This window comes from Agelaius tricolor, unplaced genomic scaffold (assembly GCF_023055355.1).
Source record: "Agelaius tricolor isolate 1412-34295 unplaced genomic scaffold, bAgeTri1.0.p SCAF_18, whole genome shotgun sequence".
In the NCBI taxonomy this organism is placed as follows: Eukaryota; Metazoa; Chordata; class Aves; order Passeriformes; family Icteridae; genus Agelaius; species Agelaius tricolor.
Window position 1 is genome coordinate 18,129,777 of NW_027269278.1, and position 19,034 is coordinate 18,148,810.

Here is a 19,034-nt window from a genome sequence, read left to right on the forward strand (position 1 = left end):
AAGATTCTGCAGAATTACAAACCACCACAAAAAGCCCTGTAGGTGTACGCTGGGTTTTTTGGGCTTGGCTTCCTGTAATGTGTAAATTAGCTAAAGGTTTTGTTCTGCTTCTGCAAATGAACTTTTAACCCCCTCTGTCTGGATTGTCCCTGGAGCAGCTGTGTGGGTGCTGGTAGCTTTTCCTTCCATGCTTCTCTAAAAGCTCCTTATATTTCATGCAGGCTCTCCAGTTTTTAGCTGGAGGGGAATGTGCCCCAGAGCCTGCAGTCTCCTGTTAGGTTCTTTTGCACCCACATCCTGCACAAGACTTGAGTCTGGAGATAGGATAATGGGGTCTTGCACTAAAGCTGGCATCAGCAGCCTAGCATGATGATTCAGCAGCTCATAACAAAGCACCTGCTGGGTTTGCTGGAGAGTTTCTGTGGTTGAACATCTCTGCTGAGCTCCTCCTGGATCTCCAGGAGCAGCACCAGGCATTTTGCGTTTCTCAAGTGTGAATTCTTGTGGGCTTATGTCTGAACTTGGTGTTGTTGGGTAGAGGTTGTTGATAGCACATAATTTTTTAATTGTTTATCACAGTGAAACTGAAACTGGATATGGAAAGAGATTGAATTGAGAGTGAGCAAAAGATTTCCAATAACTGATTGGAGTCTCCCTGGTGGTGTCTGCACCGTCCCCGCAGACAGAGTGGGATGGAGATGCTTCATGAGCACATCCTTTGATTGCTCTGTATAAACAGACCCAGGACTGAACCAAACTCAGATAGAGAGATTTTAGTCAGACAGTCTTTCAGCAGAAGAAAGGAGGCTGGAAATCACCATTTATCATGCCAAGATATCTTTGAGCTGCAGTTTTTGCCAGGATGTTTGAGTGATCCCTCGATCACAGAATCACAGAAAGGTTGGGGCTAGGAGGGACATTTAAAGGCCATCTCATTCCAGCCCATGTGTGTGGCAGGGGGCTCAGAACTGGAGAACTGTTTCCAGTCTTTGGACAACACCTTGTCCCACTGGTGAAGGTGAGAGAAGCATTTTTCCTGCTGCTGTTCACATCCTTAGTTCTGAAAGCTCCTTATTCCTACATTCCCTTTCTTCCAACACTGTCTTCTAGGAATTCAGTATTTTGGAGGGATGAGCTCCAGCCTTGCATTTGTGATGTGAATGAGCTCCAAAATACCTCTAAGACAAAAAAAGGTCAGCCCCCCTCTGTTGCTCTTCCTTTGGCCGCTGCACTCGTGCAAAGGTGCAGGTGTGCACTGGCACCTCCTGCACGTGGCCCTGTGAGCTGGCTCTGGCTTGGAATGGTTCCTGTGGGGATGTGGGAGCTGCACTGGCTCACCCAGTGCTGCTGCTGCCGGGAGGCTCTCTGGGAGCCCGTTTGCTTTGGCTCTTTTCCATGCAGCAGGTTGTAACTCCGGCGTGGCACTCGCCGTGCCGGCACATCTTTCAAAGGGTTCCTTGTTAACCCAGACCTGCTCTGTCGGGCTCTCCTTGCCCTCCTGGCTGGGGGGGGTTGTTATTGCACTGTGACAGCACCACTGTGGTCTGGTTTTGGAGGAAAAGCTGCTCCTGCATCAGGGCTTTGCTGAGGCTTGGGGGCTGGCACTGGGGTACAGTGGCACAGTTTGCAACCATGGCAGGCCCTGTTCCGGCCCCCTCCCCCGGGGTGTTTGAGCCTGAGGCCCCTTTGCTGGCTGTGTTTGTGCAGGTGGAAACCATGGTGATGTTTCACATCAACTCTGGCCTGTGGTTTTCACCAGGGTGTCAGTGGAAACCTGCAGTGTTGCAATGCCAGGTACAGGGAATTGCCAGCCCGGTGCCACTCAGCCCTGGGCTGAGGGTTGGTGAGCAGGGCTGGGGTCGCTCTGAGGTCCCCCCTCAAGCTCAGCTTGCCCAAAGCTGCAGAGGATGGCTTTGGAACCCCCTCTGGCTCAGTCAGGGAAGCGTGAGCCGCAGCAGCGTTGAGCTCCCTGCATGTTTCCCTGCAAGTCGCAGCACGTTTGGTATTCACGCTGATCTGGCTCACTGATACTGAACCTCACATTTGGCCTTGGTGTCTTCTCAGTGCAACATGAGCCCTCTTTTTTTTCCCTGGGAGTGAACCCAAGCATCCAGCTGTGGCCAGATCCACCCAGGAGAAGAAGCGAGTCTTGTTGGAGCAAGTCAGAGCGCCCGGAATCGGCGCAGGCACAGCTTTGGTCCCAGCTGAGCAGGGAGCCCGAGAGCAGCAAGGGGTTTGCATTCAGCAAGTTTCCCCTTGTCTTCTCTGGGAGGTTTTGTCATTCCCTGTTGACCTGCTGGCCTCCATGTGCACTGCTCAGGCTTGGCTCTGCTCTCTGGAGTGGTGTGGCTGGGGAGGCTGCAGAGCTGTGAGCCCACGGCTCAAACCTGGCTGCAGACAGTGGGGTTTGTGCACATTCCCCATGGTCCCAGTTCCCACTGTGTGCCTGAATGAGCCCGGTTTGCTGCTGCTGCTCTGGGCTCCTCTGGCCCTTGCAGAGCCCCCTGCATCCAGAGCAGCCTGAGGCAGGCAGGCATGTCCTGGATAAACAGGCAGGATGGAGGGATGGTGGTGCAGGGTGGGAGTGTGGCCTCTGTGTGTGTGTGTGTGTGTGTGTGCTCTGGCTTGGGAATCATGCAATCTTTAAATTTGGAAACACCCACCGAGATCATCATCATTCCCCCAGCACTGCCAAGGCCACCACTAGCCCAGGTGTGTCCCCAGGTGCCACATCCACGGGGCTTTTGAGCACAAGATGAAGCAGAGCTGGTTGTGCTCCATGCTTCTCCACGGCTGTCTGCCAGCAGCCACTGCAGACCCGTGTCCCTGTCACCTCCCCCAGTGCACATGTACCTTTTAGGAACGATTTAGGAATGTGTGATTGACTGATTTAGCTGCCTGGCACACCAGTGGGTGCTGCTGCCGCTGGAATTGCATCACTGGTTTCACCAGCTCTGTGCTGGGTGCCAGTCACACATTCCTGCAATAAACACCTGCTGTGTTTCCAGCCATCAGACACATTCCTGAGGCTGGGAAACCCACCCACCGTGGCTTTGGGTGAGAAGTGAGTCACCCCAGGGAGCTCAGGGCTGCCATCTCTGGGGACAGGCTCCAGCAGCCCCCTGGAGAGGGGGGAGGCTGAGGGTGCCCACCCAGCCCCTCTGCCCTCTCCAGCTCTGCTCCCATCAGCCACAGCCCAACTAATCCCAAAAATGTGCAGGGGTGAGTTAAATGCACCCAGGAGCATTTCCCAGAACTCATTAGATGGTGTCCCACAAATGGCCCCTGTGTGCTCAGGCTGCTGTGTCTGTCTGTCTGGCAGAAGGGAGCTGTGGAAGGTCAGGAGCACAAGGCTCATGAGAAGCAGCTGAGGGAGCTGGGAAGGGGCTCAGCCTGGACAAAAGGAGGCCCAGGGGGGACCTTGTGGCTCTGCACAGCTCCCTGGCAGGAGGCTGTAGGCAAGTGAGTGGGAGTCAGCCTCTTTTCCTGGGTTACAAGTGACAGGACAAGAGGAAATGTCCTCAAGTTGCAGAAGGGGAGGTTCAGGTTGGACATTAGGGAAAATTCCTTGAAAGGGTTGTCCAGCCCTGTCACAGCCTGCCCAGGGCAGTGGTGCAGTCACCATTGCTGGAGGGATTTAAAGCTGTACAGATGTGGCACCTGACATTATTGCTTAGTGGTGGCCTTGGCAGTGCTGGGGCAGCAGTTGGGCTGGATGATCTTGGGGGGCTTTTCCCACCTAAATGATTTCATGATTCTTTGCAGATCCTTTTACGGGAGCCAGGCTGGTGGCTCTGGTGCCACAGGTATCTCTCCACCCCCTGTGCTGCCTCTACTCCCTCTGCTTTTTCCCTTCCCTGTATGTCCAGAGTCAAAGGTGTTCAATGTCTATCAAACTGCCCAGAGCAGCCTCAATAATTTTGGGGATTGCTGGCCTCGGTGTGCCTGGCTTTTCACATTAAACAGAAGCTCTGGTGGTGGTGGCAGACAAGGGATGGATTTTCACCTGTAGCAAGAGGAATGAGCTGCATTATTTTCTCTCCTATGAGGAATTGCTAGGCCAGCCACAACAAGCACTTTGATTGCAAATGTTTGTCCCAGGCATGGAAATAGAAACACTCCAGACTTTGCTTTTGTTCCCTTCAGATGGTTGTTTGCTCAGGAGTTTTGTTCTGAATCAGGGAAGATATTTGAACTAATAATGGCACTTTTGGCTGAGATTCAGATGCATGCATTCTATATATAAAATACGTGTTTATATATAAAATAAACACACGGTAGTTTATACATACATATAAATACATATATAAAATACATGTAGGAAGTAATTCCAGACATGGGAGGCAGGAGCTCTGTGGGAGCAGAGCCAGGAGCCCCTGTGGCACCCACAGGAGCTCTGACCACACTGGAATATGTACTGTTCCCTGCTCCCCCTGCACTGAGCCTTGGCTACCAATTACCCCGTATTAAATTGTGTTTGGTCATGGCAGTGATTACACAGTATCCAGGCAACCCGGGCATAATCTAATTTAACACCCAACATGGATTTACTCCGCTGCTGTTCTCCTTTGTTGTGCTGGAAGGGAGTGAGAAGTGAGTGGTGTCCAGGGCCACCCTGGGGATGGCTGGGGGACGGTGCTGCCTGGGCTGGGCTGTCCCCAGGCCATGGCAGGGCTCTGTCCCAGTGACACAGCTGGGTGCTGCCAGAGCCCAGCACTGCTGGGCAGCACCGGGTGGGTCAGGTCTGGGTGGAGCTGTGGCTGGGGAGGCTGTGCTGAGCACAGACCTTCCCTGGCCAAGGGCTCTGCCTGTCCCACAGCCCCGGGCTGATCTCCCCTGATCCCCAGGGAGCCATCGTGTGCTGCCAGCAGAAGGACCAGCCCACAGCCCCAAAGCCACTGCGAGCAGGAGGCAAGTGAAGAGGTTCTGCACATTCCTCCATCGGTTGTTGCTTTCTCCTGTGCTGGAAGTGGCTCCTGTAAAGTGGGGAGCAGAAAAGGGACCCATAGAAATGAATGATAGTGCAGCTCTCTGAGAGTGCATCAAGGGCTGGAAGGAAACTGCAGGTTAAAAGGAAAATACAGTGCCTGCTTGGAAAACTTCCAAAGAGCAGCTCAGGAATGGCACTGACAGTCCCTGCTGAACAGCCCCAGCATTAAGCCCACTTTGGGCTGAGAACAGCCATCTTTAGAAACTGCAGCGTTATTTCCTAGTACAAAGGATGATGAAGAGGTATAATTTAGAGTGAATTATCCTGTGGGTAATGGATGGGGAATTTGAAGGATGTGAAAGGTGAATCATGTTTTGGAGCACAGCTGTGGTGACCTGGTACAGGGATGGCTATTGCTGGAAAAGTACCCGGGCTGCAGAGCAGGAGTTCCTGTGGCCCTGAGGTTTATTCCAGAAAGGAGCCAGATTGCACAGCTGCAGGGCAGCTCCCGTGCTCCAGAGGCAAAGCAGAGCACTCTGAGCAGGGGCTGGGGGTGGAGGTGAGGCCAGCACCCCGTGGGTGAGTGGGCAGGCCCTGGGCTGGTGCTGTGGGACCATGTCCTGCCTGGGAAGCCATTAATAGCCCCGTCTGAAATAATTGCCAGGACCACGCTCAGCTGCCTCCCTGTAATGAGCTGATGACAGTGCAATTTATTAGAGTGATGTAGGACATGGTAACGGTAATGAGAAATGGAGGCACCTAATTTTGTGCGACTTAGATCAATTCAGTTGTTTTTTTATAAATGAACATTGTTTTACTAACCACAGAAGATCATTAAAATTATTATTTTATTAATGCTTCTGAAAGCCATTTGGACTGCAGCTGCGTTTTTCCATATCCAATTAGGAGCATGTGAATGTGTGTCTGAAATGCAATTTTGCAATGCAAAAATGTCATGGGGCTTTGTGAGTGATGTGGGTGGGAGTGGGGGGTGGGTTTGTATTATTTAGTAATATTTATTATTTGTATTATTTAGTATTTAAGTATTATTTAGTAGATATTGTTTCTTATTGAACCTGTTCTGCCTTTCTTGCTGCTCCATGAGGTTGTGACTCCCTCAGAGGAGTTCCCCTCCCAGCTCAGCAGTGCTGGCATGGCCATGAGCAGCTGGGTGAGCTCTTGGCTGTGCTGAGGATGGGGATGGGGAAGGGGATGGGGAGAGGCTCTGTGCCTGCCCAGGGTGGGGATGGCCAGCCTGGCTGGGTGGCAGTGTGAGCAGCATGTCCCTTCTGGTGAGGCTGTCCCCTCTGTGATGCTGTCCCCCCTGTGATGCTGTCTCCTGTGTGATGCTGTCCCCTCTGTGGCAGAGCCCTCTCTGGGCCAGCCCACCTGTCCCAGCCATGACTGCCACCAGGGATTCCCACAGGCTGTGATTAAGCATTCAGAGCTTCCTGGCAGTGGGGCAGTCATGGGTGAAGGGAGGTCCCACCAGCTCCCGAGGGCTTTGGCCAGGCCCTCCCTCTCCACTCTGAGCTTGGATGCCAGGTGCACACTCAGTGGGGACACTCTGCCTGTTCCCCAGGGTGAAATGAAATGTGCACTAGCCTGGGGCTTCTTGCCCAGGCACTGAGCAGGGCTGGTGTTGCTGCTGGAGAGAGCTGAGCCAGCAGCCCTGAGCCCCTCTTGTGATGTGCCCCTGTCTGCTGCCTGAGGAGCTGTGTGTAGGGATGAGTTCTTTGCTGGTTCAGGTGAGATTTGGATGGAAAAGGATGGAAAGCATCTTTTCTTTTTAGCCAGCCCTGGGCTTGCAGTGTGCTGAAATATGCTGAGCTTGCACACAAATGTCTTGACCCCAAGATTAGTGTTAGAAACTCACAGCAATAAATTTTAGGGTCAGTCCAGCAAGTGAGTGTGAGCCTCACTGTGTGCTGGCCTGCTGCATTTGTCCAGAGAAACAGGAAAGAAAGAGAAAGAAAAAACACTAAAACTCCCTCAGGCTACAATTGTGTGAGCACACAGCCTGAAGCCACCACATGTCCTGGCTGAAGAGGTCAGGAACAAACCACAAGAAAGCCTCCTGGGGCTGTAGGGCTGCACTGCAGGTCACAGGCACACACGTGTCCCTGTGTGACTCAGCAGTGCCCAGGGTCACACAGGTGTGACTCAGCAGTGCCCAAGGGGCACACAGGTGTCCCAGCAGTGCCCAGCAGGCACACAGGTGTGACTGAGCAGTGCCCAGCAGGCACACAGGTGTCCCAGCAGTGCCCAGGGTGCCCAGTGAGCTCTGTCCTTCTTGCAGAGCTGAGCACCTGCAGCCCAGCGTGGCTGAGGGATGCCTGCCTGTGTCCCTGTTGCTGTGTCCCCTCGGGGTGGGCAGAGCAGAGGACATGTCCCAGTAGGGCTGCTGGGGCTTTGCCCCTCTCAGCCCAGGTGCCAGCTGGAGCTGCTCCAGGCTAAGCCCTCAAACACCATAAGCAGCGTGAGCTGCTTCACTTTGCTGAGCTGCTCTGTGCCCTCCTGGGAGCTGAAGGAGATGGAGGTGGTGAGGAGGAAGGCTTGGGTGTCCCTGGGTCCCCATCTTGTGCCAGGAGGAGGAAACACATGGGGATCTGGGGGCAAAGCCCCATCTTGGCCTCCCAGCAGCCTGGCTGGGCCAGAGGGGACTGACCTCTGGTGCTGGAATGGCTGGGAAGGAATTGGCCTTTGGAACATATGAGGTCACTCATTGAGTTGGAGAGCAGCGTGTGTCAGAGGTCCAACAATTTGTTTTCAGAAGGGTTTTAAGCATTAATGATTCAAGATGTTTTCCTGGGAGTGGTTTGCTGCATGAGGCTCGGTGGCTGGCGTGGGGTTGAGGTTTTATGGGATTAGTCAATTCATGGGGGCTGAAAGGTCCCCAGGAACACAACAGTTAAATTTGTACTTTTCCACATGGCTGAGCCTTCAAGGAGCTCACCAGGAGCGTGAAAAATGTAAACAGCGTTGTGAGCCTTGTGCCAGCCACGAGGCAGGGAGGGCAGGGAGGGGGTTCCCTGTGGATTAGTTCCATCACCTACTTCATTCTCTTTCTCTTTTTTTCCCAGAGTTGCAGATAATCACAAGCAGAACCTGATGACTGTTGCTAATCTGGGTGTGGTGTTTGGGCCGACGCTGCTTCGACCTCAAGAGGAAACTGTGGCTGCCATTATGGACATCAAATTCCAGAACATTGTGATTGAAATTTTAATAGAGAACCACGAGAAGGTAATGGCTTCCTCTGCTTCTTTCATGTCAGGGGTTTATGGGAAGGAATTGGTCTCTCTGCCCATGGCAGCCCCCTCTCTCCCCATGGCCAGTGGCACCACAGTGGGGCTGTGCTGGGGAGGGGGCAGCTGGCACCTGGTTCTTGGCTGTGGCTGTGTAACCAGTGCTGCTGGTAGCCAGCCTTGTTTATGGTCATCCCAGTGTGTCAGCATGGCTGTGATTCCAGCACAGAAATTCCCTTTCTCCCCCTTCCCACTGTTTAATGGGAATTTGTATTTGGTGTCAAGGGAGATGAGTGCTAAAGCAAACCAGTGAGATGCACACCTTGGCTGGCTCCTGCTTTGCTGACTGAATCCAGGTTTATCCAGTACTGGCTTTATCCACAGTGTTGATCTGAATCCTGGTGCATTTGTGTTTGTTGGCCATGGATGTTGGGGTCTGCCAGTGGAGCAGTGGTGGCTCGGTGGGGCTGAGGTCCTGGCCATCCCTCCCTGGCTGCATGTGCTTTTTAAAAAATACCTTTTTCTTCCAAATGCAGCCAGCTCCCTGATTATGATCTTTTGTTAGTCTGGTTTTGATTGGAAAGGAGTAACGGATTTGTGCATTTGGGCAGTGAAGTCAGAAGTAGAAAGCAGCTTGCCCTGGCTGGGGTGGCCTCATGGCTCCAAGTCCACATCAGTTCTGTCTCGAGCAGAGAGCTGTGCCAACGTGTGCTTTTCCTGTTGGGAAAGCCTGGCTGTGCCAGCTGTCTGTCTGACAGGGGCAGGAGAGCAGGAAGGACACTGAGGAATGGGTTTAATGGACTCTCACAATGGAGAGAGACTTTGAGAGAGCTGGTCTGGAGGGGTCACTGCCCTTCTCTGAGCCTGTGGGATCTAGAAAAGGAGCAGTTCATAACCAAATATCAGCAACCAGCAAGGCTGCTGCCCTTTGGGTTCATGCAGTTTTAAAATTTCATCCCCTTGAGAAAAATGTGATTACTCAGTTTTCTGACAGCTGTAGCTGGAAGTTGCAAACACTTTCCCAAGCTGGTCTGCAGCCGTGGGAGCGTGGGCGCCGGGGTCCTGCAGTGGGGGGCACAGGGGGGACACTGCTGGTCTGTCTGGGCTGCCCATCATCATCTGCACCCCCAAAAAGTCAGCAGAGTGCCAGAATTCTTTACAGCTTGTAGCGTGTCTCTCAGGTGAAAAAAAAGAGGAGTGCAGACAGAATGAAAACATGAAATTTAGGAATCTGTCCCCAAAACGTTGCCCTGTTGAGCGCGTGTCTTCCTCAGAGGCTGTCCTGGGGAGCGGTGCAGCCCAGGCAGGTGGGCAGCTGTCCTGTTCCACAGGGTGATGCCAAAGAACAACTTGTTTATTATTTTTAACAGATATTTAACACGGTGCCAGAGGCTCCGGCGTCGAACTCGCAGCTGCTGTTATCGCGCAAGAAGAGCACGGAGTCGAAGCCTCCCTCGTGCAGCGAGCGCCCGCTGACGCTGTTCCACACAGCCCAGGCCAACGAGAAGCGTGAGTGCCCTCCCTGCCTCCAGCTGTGCCCTGGCCATGCCTCACAGACTGCCATGGCCCTGCTATCACCCTGCCATCCCCTGCCATTGCCCTGCCATCCCCTGCCATTGCCCTGCCATGGCCCTGCCATTGCCCTGCCATTGCCCTGCCATTGCCCTGCCATCCCCTGCCATCCCCTGCCATCCCCTGCCATCCCCTGCCATCCCCTGCCATGGCCCTGCCATTGCCCTGCCATCCCCTGCCATCCCCTGCCATTGCCCTGCCATTGCCCTGCCATCCCCTGCCATCGCCTGCCATCCCCTGCCATCCCCTGCCATCCTCCTGCCATTGCCCTGCCATCCTCCTGCCATCCCCTGCCATCCCCTGCCATTGCCCTGCCATCCCCTGCCATCCCCTGCCATCCTCCTGCCATTGCCCTGCCATCCTCCTGCCATCCCCTGCCATTGCCCTGCCATTGCCCTGCCATCCCCTGCCATCCCCTGCCATTGCTCTGCCATTGCTCTGCCATTCTCCTGCCATCCCCTGCCGTTCCCCTGCCATTCCCCTGCCATCCCCTGCCATTCCCCTGCCATTCCCCTGCCATCCCCTGCCATTCTCCTGCCATTCTCCTGCCATTCTCCTGCCATTCTCCTGCCATCGCCCTGCCATTCTCCTGCCCTTCCCCTGCCATCCTCCTGCCATCGCCCTGCCATCGCCCTGCCATTGCCAATCCATTCCCCTGCCCTTTTCCTGCCCTTCCCCTGTCATTCCCCTGCAGTTTTCCTGCTGTTAGTGGATGGTCTGATTCCCTAACAGGGTCAGGCTTTGGTTTCCTCTGCTGTCGCGTTGGTGGGGAGTGGAATCTCTCCTGGCATCCAAGCCCTTAACTGGGGCTCTGCATGATGCTGCCTTAGCATGGGATAAAGTGTTGCTGTCCCCTCCCCACCTGACGGGCCCCTGCGTGTCCCCTTCTCATGTTCCTGGGCCCGTCATTGCTGCCATCAGCTGCCAGGACGTGGTGCCACACCTGTGGCAAGGGCAGCCACCACAGGGCGGCCCTTTTGGGATGCCCTCGGGCACTTTGCCTTTTACAGACAGGAAAACTCAGCCAGGAGGTTCGGCATTTTCCTGAGGATTATGTACCATGGCAGTTTAAAAATGTTGGAGCTCATCTTTCCATTTCTGTCACTAATTGATGCTCCAGATATTTGGGTGAAAGAGCCAAGGCCCCAGCCCTGCTCATGGGGTGGCAGAAATGTGTCTGCTCAGGCTGTTGTTTCATGTTACAGAGTAAACCCAATTCCCAGCTCTCTGGTTCTTCCTGCCCATGTGCTCCTGGAGCCAGCCAGCTGCACACAGGGAGCTCTCCCAGTTTGGTAAAAAAGCAGGAGAGTCTCCTGGTGAGCAGGACAGCACAAGTGGAGCAAGGAGCAGGGCAGGGCTGGGGATGGCCAGCTCCCCAGGGTGCACAGAGTGGCTGCTGTGGACTTTGCTGACTCTCCAAACACGTGGGTTTGTCTGATTAGGTTACTGTTAACTACCAGGCACTCTCCTTTCGGAGGTGTCGGAAAGATCCGCGTGGGTTTGAGGAAGCAGCGATGGCCCCGAGCGTGCTCTGGAAATGGTGTGGGACGACTCTCGGTGAAGCCTCAAATATCAAACGCTGCTTTTGAAAAGTTTCAGCCCCCCCAGTAATTTATCTGCTGCTAACTAAGCAGTGGCTGTCAGCCTCCAGGCTCTCTGGGCTCCATGTGCCATCCTCCCCATGCCTGGGAGAGGAGCTGAGCTCGTTTCTTTATTTCTGCATTTATTTATTCCCATGTGAAGCAACATTTTCTTGGTGTTCCTCCTGACAGTCTATAACCTCCTGTGTCTTTGGGAAGCCACTACTGTTTTATTTGCCTTCCCTGCTGCCCATCACGAGAAATATGTGAGGTTTTCTTTCTTCTTCTTTTCTTCTTCCTTTCCTTTTTTACTGGTCTGGAGCCAGACCAAGGCTCTGAAATCAGGGTGAAGCACAAGGGCTTAGGCAGCAGCTCAAGCCCAGTTGAACAGCACAGAAATTGAAAGTTGAAATTGAAGCTAGAAATGTTCTAAATGGGAGCAGGGTGCATGTTTTTTAAGACTGGGAGCAGTTTGACATAAAAGGAAGTGGAGTGGGACAGTGGATTTTCCATCACTTGAAACCTGTTCATCAAAGTCCAGTATCTTTCTGTTTTCACCAGCATTCATCATACCAAGCTGTGTCTAAGTCAAAAATTATCATGTTCAGCACAACAGGGAGCAGATTAGATAATCATGATTAATCTATGATTATAGTGATTATTTTGTTGTTAAACATTTACATTTTTATCCACATCTGACCCAGTAGCTCTTGTGACCCAAGTGTCACCAACACAGCAAACACCGTTTTGTTCCTTATCAGTTCTTTTGTCATCCCCTCTCTGGTCCCTGGGGTCACTGTCACCAAAGTACCCTGGATCACTTATCAGGGTTCCTGGAGACAAAGCCTCTGGTGAGGCTCCAGTGGCTCTGCCTGCCTGACTTCCCACTAGACACAGGAAGTTTGGGTAAGGGGTGAAAGGCTCTTTTCTCTGCATGCTGGAAATGCTCTTGAGCTGATGGGCAGCTCTGCTCCTGCAGCTGTAAGACCAAATCAAATCCTCCAGCCAAGAATCCTTCACGTGAGCTTTCGAAAACATGAAGCCAAGTACAGTTTCAGCCTTTTAAAAAGAAGGAAATAAAATGAAGCAGGAGTTTTAGATTCTGCCATTCATCTCCGTTCCCCCTGAGCTGAGGCACTCCCAGCTCTGTGGCTGACAGGGACTCCACTCTTGGCTTGTGGCTGCTCTGGAGATTAGAGGGACAATCCACGCTGAGCTGCCAAGCTTATGGAGCTTATTCCCAGCCTCCAGCCTTGGGCAGAAGATGTTTGCAAATAATGAGCTGGTGTCAGTCCACGCTCCAGGGGCTCAGGTCAGCTCCTCAGGGCCTCGGGGCTGCCTGGGCTCAGCACAGGCAGTTCCTGCCCTTGGCCAGCTGTGTACAGGTGGCCTCTCATGGGCTGCCTAAAACTTCCTCTGGCAGATGCAAAAACAGAGGGATTTGGCGTTTTTAGGTCCTTAGACAGCTTAATTTCTTTATTTCTTCATCTGCTGGCCATCACATCTGCCTGTCAGTATTTGTGGAGGTCAGTACTCTGCTTTTCTTCACTTTTCCCTCTTTGTCTTCTGCATGGATCATCTTTTTCATCCCAGGGTGCTGGTGCCCTGAGGGTCGAACTTTTGCAGAGCTGGGGACAGAGAAATGTCTGTGCTGCTTGTTCCCAGGGTGGCTCATTGCAGATGAAGATTAATGGAATCCAGTTTCAGAACACGTTGACATGTATCAGTGTCACCCATCCTTGGCTCACCTCTGGAAGATAAGCTCAACCTGAGCTAAACCAAGCCCTGTCCTGCTGCCCTGCAGGTGCTGATTCTGTCCAGGTACCTGGGAAATGCAGCAGCTCCAGGGCTGATGTGGCATTTCCCTTTGGAGTGGTGGCAGAGCTGCACCCGCACCCCAAGACAACACCCTGCACCAACACCCCAAGACCCTCCTGCCAGGCTGTTTTACAGGCAGTTCCTCTCTGCTGTGTGCTCAGGATTAACCTTTCACACCACCCAGGAGTTCCTCTTGCACTCTTTTACCCCTCTTTGTATGTGCACGGGATACAAATTAATATTGCACATTCTCCTCACTGAAAAAGAGGTCGAATTTAAAGAGATTGGGAGCAAGTTTTCCCTCTCACTACATGCTTTTGGGTTGTAGTTTGACCATGTTATTGTGCACCACAAAGATGATTTTGGAAAGAGGTATCCTTGCAGTAGGACTCTGTGTTTTCCAGCTGGTGCCTGTCTTTCAGGAAAGCAGCATCCCAGAGGCAGCCACTCTCTGCCCAGGGCTGCTCTCGTGCCATCAGCGTTGCTAATTGCTCCTCACAACTGCAATTACTGCTCCAATGGCAAAGGCAGCTCCTGGAAATGAGTAAATGGGATTTTGGGTGGCCTGGCAGAGCTGAGGAGGGGGCCTGGGCTGTGGTGGCTCTTTGAGATGCAGTGTTGTCAGTGCTCACTGCATCTGGAACCCAAAGGAGCCAAAGAGTACTTGGTATTTCTTGTGGTTTAATGTATAATGTGTCTGTAACTAACTGAGCTCTGGGGACATGTCCCTGTTTGTCCTGGCACAGGGTTTCCTGGGAATGCTCAATGCTCTTCACTTTGCAGTGGCAGCTGATGATTCTTGGGTTTTGGTGTTTTTTAGAGGAGAATAGGAACAGCATCATCAACTCCAGCCTGGAATCTGTCGTCTCTTCAAATGTAAACAGCTTCCTCAACTCCAACAGCGCTCCCCAGCCCAGCCTGAACTCGAGTGATCTTGAACTAGAAGTAATTAAGCCCAACAGGCCAAATTCCCTGTAAGTACAATGGTAATTAGTGTTTTATAGACTCGCAATCCTTAATCAGAATTGTTTCTTATTCTCAACTTCAGCAGTCTGCTGAAGAATACAATTTAACATTTGAATTTTTAATGGGCTCCAAACATTTGCCTCCGTTTTTAACTCGGTCTAAGCAGTGGAATTAGTTACTGTGGGTTCCATCTGCCATGGGTCCCAGCTCTGATGGCTTTGCCCATGTGGAATATTTTTGAGCAGAACTCCCCAGTGCTGCCCGGCCCATCTGGTGATAACTCCAACACACACAAAGGACTTTTCTTCTGAGTTCAATCCTGTGACTGTTGTCAGTACAGTTGATCTCCGGCCAAATCTATGCTGTTGCTTCTGCTATTGCTTCCTTCATCTGGAAAGTTCAAGGGAAAAAACAGTGACCTTAGCAGTGCCTCCCTGGGGAGGGCCGGGTTATTTCTGAAGCCCTCAAGTTGCCGCGGAGGAGCCCTCGCGATGGCGGCTGCGCTGGGGGAATTTCCTTCCTGCCAGCCCCGGCCAGCCCCGCAGCATTTTCCCACAGAAGCTCCCCTCCCCACCACGTGAGGATCTGCTCAGATCTCCAGGAGATGCAGCCTGTTCCCCTGGAGCTCTGGGCACGCCCTGTGCATCCCTGGGATGGGCGGCGGGAGCGCTGCTCCCCTCCCAGAGCAGGGACACCGTCCTTGTTCCCCTCCCAGTGCAGGGACACCGTGCTTGGTCCCCTCCCAGTGCAGGGACACTGTCCTTGCTCCCCTCCCAGAGCAGGGACACCGTGCTTGGTCCCCTCCCAGAGCAGGGACACCGTCCTTGTTCCCCTCCCAGTGCAGGGACACCGTGCTTGGTCCCCTCCCAGAGCAGGGACACTGTCCTTGCTCCCCTCCCAGAGCAGGGACACCGTCCTTGTTCCCCTCCCAGAGCAGGAACACCGTCCTTGTTCCCCTCCCAGAGCAGGGACACTGTCCTTGCCATCTCTCCCAGAGCAGGGACACTGTCCTTGTTCCCCTCCCAGAGCAGGAACACTGTCCTTGCCATCTCTCCCAGAGCAGGAACACTGTCCTTGCCATCTCTCCCAGAGCAGGGACACTGTCCTTGCCATCTCTCCCAGTGCAGGGACACTGTCCTTGTTCCCCTCCCAGAGCAGGGACACTGTCCTTGTTCCCCTCCCAGAGCAGGGACACTGTCCTTGTTCCCCTCCCAGAGCAGGGACACCGTCCTTGTTCCCCTCCCAGAGCAGGGACACTGTCCTTGTTCCCCTCCCAGAGCAGGAACACTGTCCTTGCCATCTCTCCCAGTGCAGGGACACTGTCCTTGCCATCCCTCCCAGAGCAAGGACACTGTCCTTGCCATCCCTCCCAGAGCAAGGACACTGTCCTTGCCATCCCTCCCAGAGCAAGGACACTGTCCTTGCCATCCCTCCCAGAGCAAGGACACTGTCCTTGCCATCCCTCCCAGAGCAAGGACACCATCCTTGCCACCCCTTCCATGGCCCCTGACACTCCCAGTCCCCACTGGGCCATGCCTGGGGTGCCAGTGGGTGCTGGGACAGGAGCTATGGGCATGGTGAGCTGTTGCCTTGGTGGGCTGGATTTGGGGTTTGGGGTTTGAGGTGCAGCTCTTACTCTGGCATTCAGGATGGCTCCAGGACCTGCCAGGCTCTCCCAGGCAGGAAGGTAAGTGTGGAACAGACAGGCTTCATCCAGCTTCACCATCTGCTCTGCTTCCATCATCATCCTCCTGCCACTAAACCCTGAGCTGCAGCAGCCCCACAGCGGCGTGTCCTCATCCAGGGATGCCCAACCCTGTGCTGTGCCTGCTCCATGGGGATCATCCCACAGCAGGAGAGCCCTGGGGGCAGGCCAGACCACCCAAAGGTAGGACACCTCCAAATCAAGGCTGTGCTGTACATATGGTACATACAGAGTAAAGATGCTTCTCTCTCTGGTTGAAGCTCTGGAGTCAGTTACATCCCATTCCCCAACAGGATGGCTTTAGTTTATCCTTCAAGGGGGGAAAAAATGGTGTGTCTTGTGACAGAATGAGGTTTGTGAGCCTGGGTCTTGCTGAGACCTTACAAGGATTGGTTGCCAAATTCGCAGTTTTTCATATTCCAAGAGTTGCCTCTTCCTAATGATTTCTTTCTTCAGGGAAGTTGCAGAGTAATTCAGCAGCATAGCAGAGTTAGAGCTGTGTGGGGCTCTGGGGAGCAGAGGCACCGTGCTGTTCCCCAGGGATTAGGTGAGCAGGCTGGCACTCAACAGGTGCTTGTGCCAGTTACAGAGCCTTGAGTTCTGTGAGCTGAAACAGGGCTGAGCAGGACAGCACTGGCAGCTCGTGGCTCTGACAGTGCTGGTGGCATTTGGTGCTTTTCCACAAGCCCGGTGATTATGAGATAATTTCTGCACATGCAGGAGCACACGGGGTTTTGGTCTGTGTTGAGCTGAAGTTTGAATTATGGATCCTCAGGGGGCTGCCACAGGGCAAATATTCACTGTGACCCCAAATATTTAAATCAAATGTCTTTAATCCAGTCTTTCACTGAAGCAGCTAACTTGATTTTATTCTGAGTGTGTGTGGATGTCACTCTCCCCGCTTGCCCAGGAGCAGGGGCTGTGCCTGTGTTTCTGAGAGCTCCATGGGGTTCTGCCCTCGGTGGGGTTTGGTGAGGATGAGGAGGGTGAGGAGGCTGCCAGCAGCGGGTCTGTGCCCAGCCCTGCCCTGTGTTTGCAGGCTGGGCCAGGGCAGGGTGTCTGAATGGTGCCAGTGTCCGGCAGCTCCGGCCCTGCTCGGCAGGGCTGCCCAAATCCTGTCTCCATAAAGGCACTTCTGTTTGGCCAGGCAGCTGAGAAATGTGGGCTCTGCAGGCAGCCCCGGGCAGCCCCGCACTCTGCCCCGGGCTGGGGCAGCTGCTGCTGCTGTGCTGCGCTTCTGGGGCTGCCCTGGAATTAGGGGTCTGCCCACATTTAGGGTCTGTGGCCGTGGGAGGCTCTGGAGGTGCCTCAGGGTTTGTGCTGCTTCAAACGCTGCCCAATCCTCTGCTGGTCCTGTGACACCTATCCCTGAGCTCTGCTTCAGGACTTTGGGGTTTTTCTTGTGTTCTTCACAATTTCCTGTGATTTTTAGCTGTGGACCAGGGCTGGGGAGCTGTTCAGGAGGGGCTGTCTCCTGGCAGCCCCCATGAGCCCTGTGCTCACCCAGACTGGGAAGCTGCAGGGAAAGGAGTTGGGTCATTCTGATGATATATTGATTCAGAATATTCTACTGATATTCCTGTGGAAATAACTCCTGTGCATTTCAGAGGGAGGCTCCTTGGAGTGCAAATGTTGAGGCCTGCAGGCCTGGGGCATTTCTTGTGTCCCATTTGTGGCTGTGAGCACCAATGTGTCCGAGGTGGCCTTTAAATGTGCCAGCTGTAAATTGTGAGCACCATCTGTGAAATGAGAGATGTTTGTTTGAGCTTCTGTTTACAAAAGCCCTTGGCTCCCTGCTAAATGCTCGTGTATCCCCCAGGTCTGCTCTGCCAGGAGCTGGGCCAGTTCCTAAATCCCCCTGGTGAGCGAGTGCTGCTCCGTCCCAGCTGCTGCAGCAGTGGCTGTGCTGGGGCTGGGGTCCCCCCACCTCGGTGCTGGGCCCCCTGTCCCCCTCCCCAGGGAAATGGGCTCCTTCTGAAGTGCTTTCCCTGGAGCACAGTCCACAGTCTCCCATCTAGAGGGAAATTGTTTTGGTGCCGGGCTCAGGCTCTTCCTTCCCAGCCACCAATCGGGCTTTTATGATGGGAATGCATTTATTTATTAGGGCTGGGTTTATTTTTATGGAAAAACTGCTCTGGGCAGGAGCTGTACTGGGTGAGTCAGCAGGACTGCTGTCCCATGCCAGGAGCTGTCACTGTGCCTGCAGCTGCCTGGGCACCAGGGCCACCAGAGCCTGGGCAGGGATGGTGCCCAAAGCACTGCTGGGTCTCTGTGTCCCGTTGGTCTGTGTGTCCTGTTGGGTGTCTTTATCCTGCCCCTGCAGAAAGCATTTTCCTTAGGAAACAGCCAAGCATGAAGCAGAAAGCATTGTGCCTCTAGCAGAGATGTGTCCTTAGCTGAGCCAGGGGAAGGACAAGGGAATGGCTTCAAAGTGATAGGAGAGGGTTAGATGGGGTATGGGGCAGGAATTGTTCCCTGGGAGGGTGGGCAGGCCCTGGCACAGGGTGCCCAGAGCAGCTGGGGCTGCCTCATCCCTCAGGGATGGGCAGGGCTTGGAGTGACCTGGGACAGGGGAAGGTGTCCCTGCCTGTGTCAGGGGTGGCACTGGGTGGTTCCAACCAGGAGACAGAACCAGTTTAACACCCTTCCCATGTTCATCCGTGCCTGCCAGTGTTCCCAGTGCTGCTGCCCATCCTCAGGGCCAGAGCACTGCTGGAGATGGGGCCATGGGCCAGGCTGAGCCCTCACACTGCCAGCCCTGGCCCAGGCTGATGCTGCCCCTCCTTCACCCCAGGGACTTGGCATTTAGGGAAATAATAACCTTGGGAAACTCAGATTTAGTCAGTGCATGTCTATTTGCATTTAATTTCATTTTCTCACTGACCAAGTATGGCTATTTCTTGCCCTCTGTGGGTATGGAAAGAAATGAGGAGCAGATCTAAGGTCTAGTGCTCATGAAAAAATAACCCAGTTACTCCAAGGAAGAGTGGTTATTCCCACATAAATAAATCTTCATTAGGCATCCCATTAAAATTGAACATTTCTCTTTCCATGACTGAAAATGAGAGAAATGTCTACTATTACTGTCTCTATCAGGGACTTCTCCAGGTGGCTGGGAGGGAGCTGGGGGACAGGGGACAGCACAGCAGAGCCATGGGACTGGGGTGATGCTGCACCTTCCTCCCATTGCTCCGTTCCTGTGCTCTGCTCTGAAGGCC

At 53.6% G+C, this 19,034-nt stretch overlaps 1 protein-coding gene across 3 annotated transcripts in view; it reads left to right on the plus strand.

Moving 5' to 3' along the window:
* The window catches only part of ARHGAP26 (Rho GTPase activating protein 26), a 104,466-nt gene that overhangs the window by 68,654 nt on the left and 16,778 nt on the right, over positions 1-19,034 (plus strand). For all 3 annotated transcript variants that reach the window (XM_071443668.1, XM_071443669.1, XM_071443667.1), the window contains exons 18-20: positions 8,014-8,173; positions 9,546-9,684; positions 13,966-14,119. In XM_071443668.1, the coding sequence (XP_071299769.1) occupies positions 8,014-8,173; positions 9,546-9,684; positions 13,966-14,119 (453 nt within the window). The remainder of the gene's footprint in view (positions 1-8,013; positions 8,174-9,545; positions 9,685-13,965; positions 14,120-19,034) is intronic.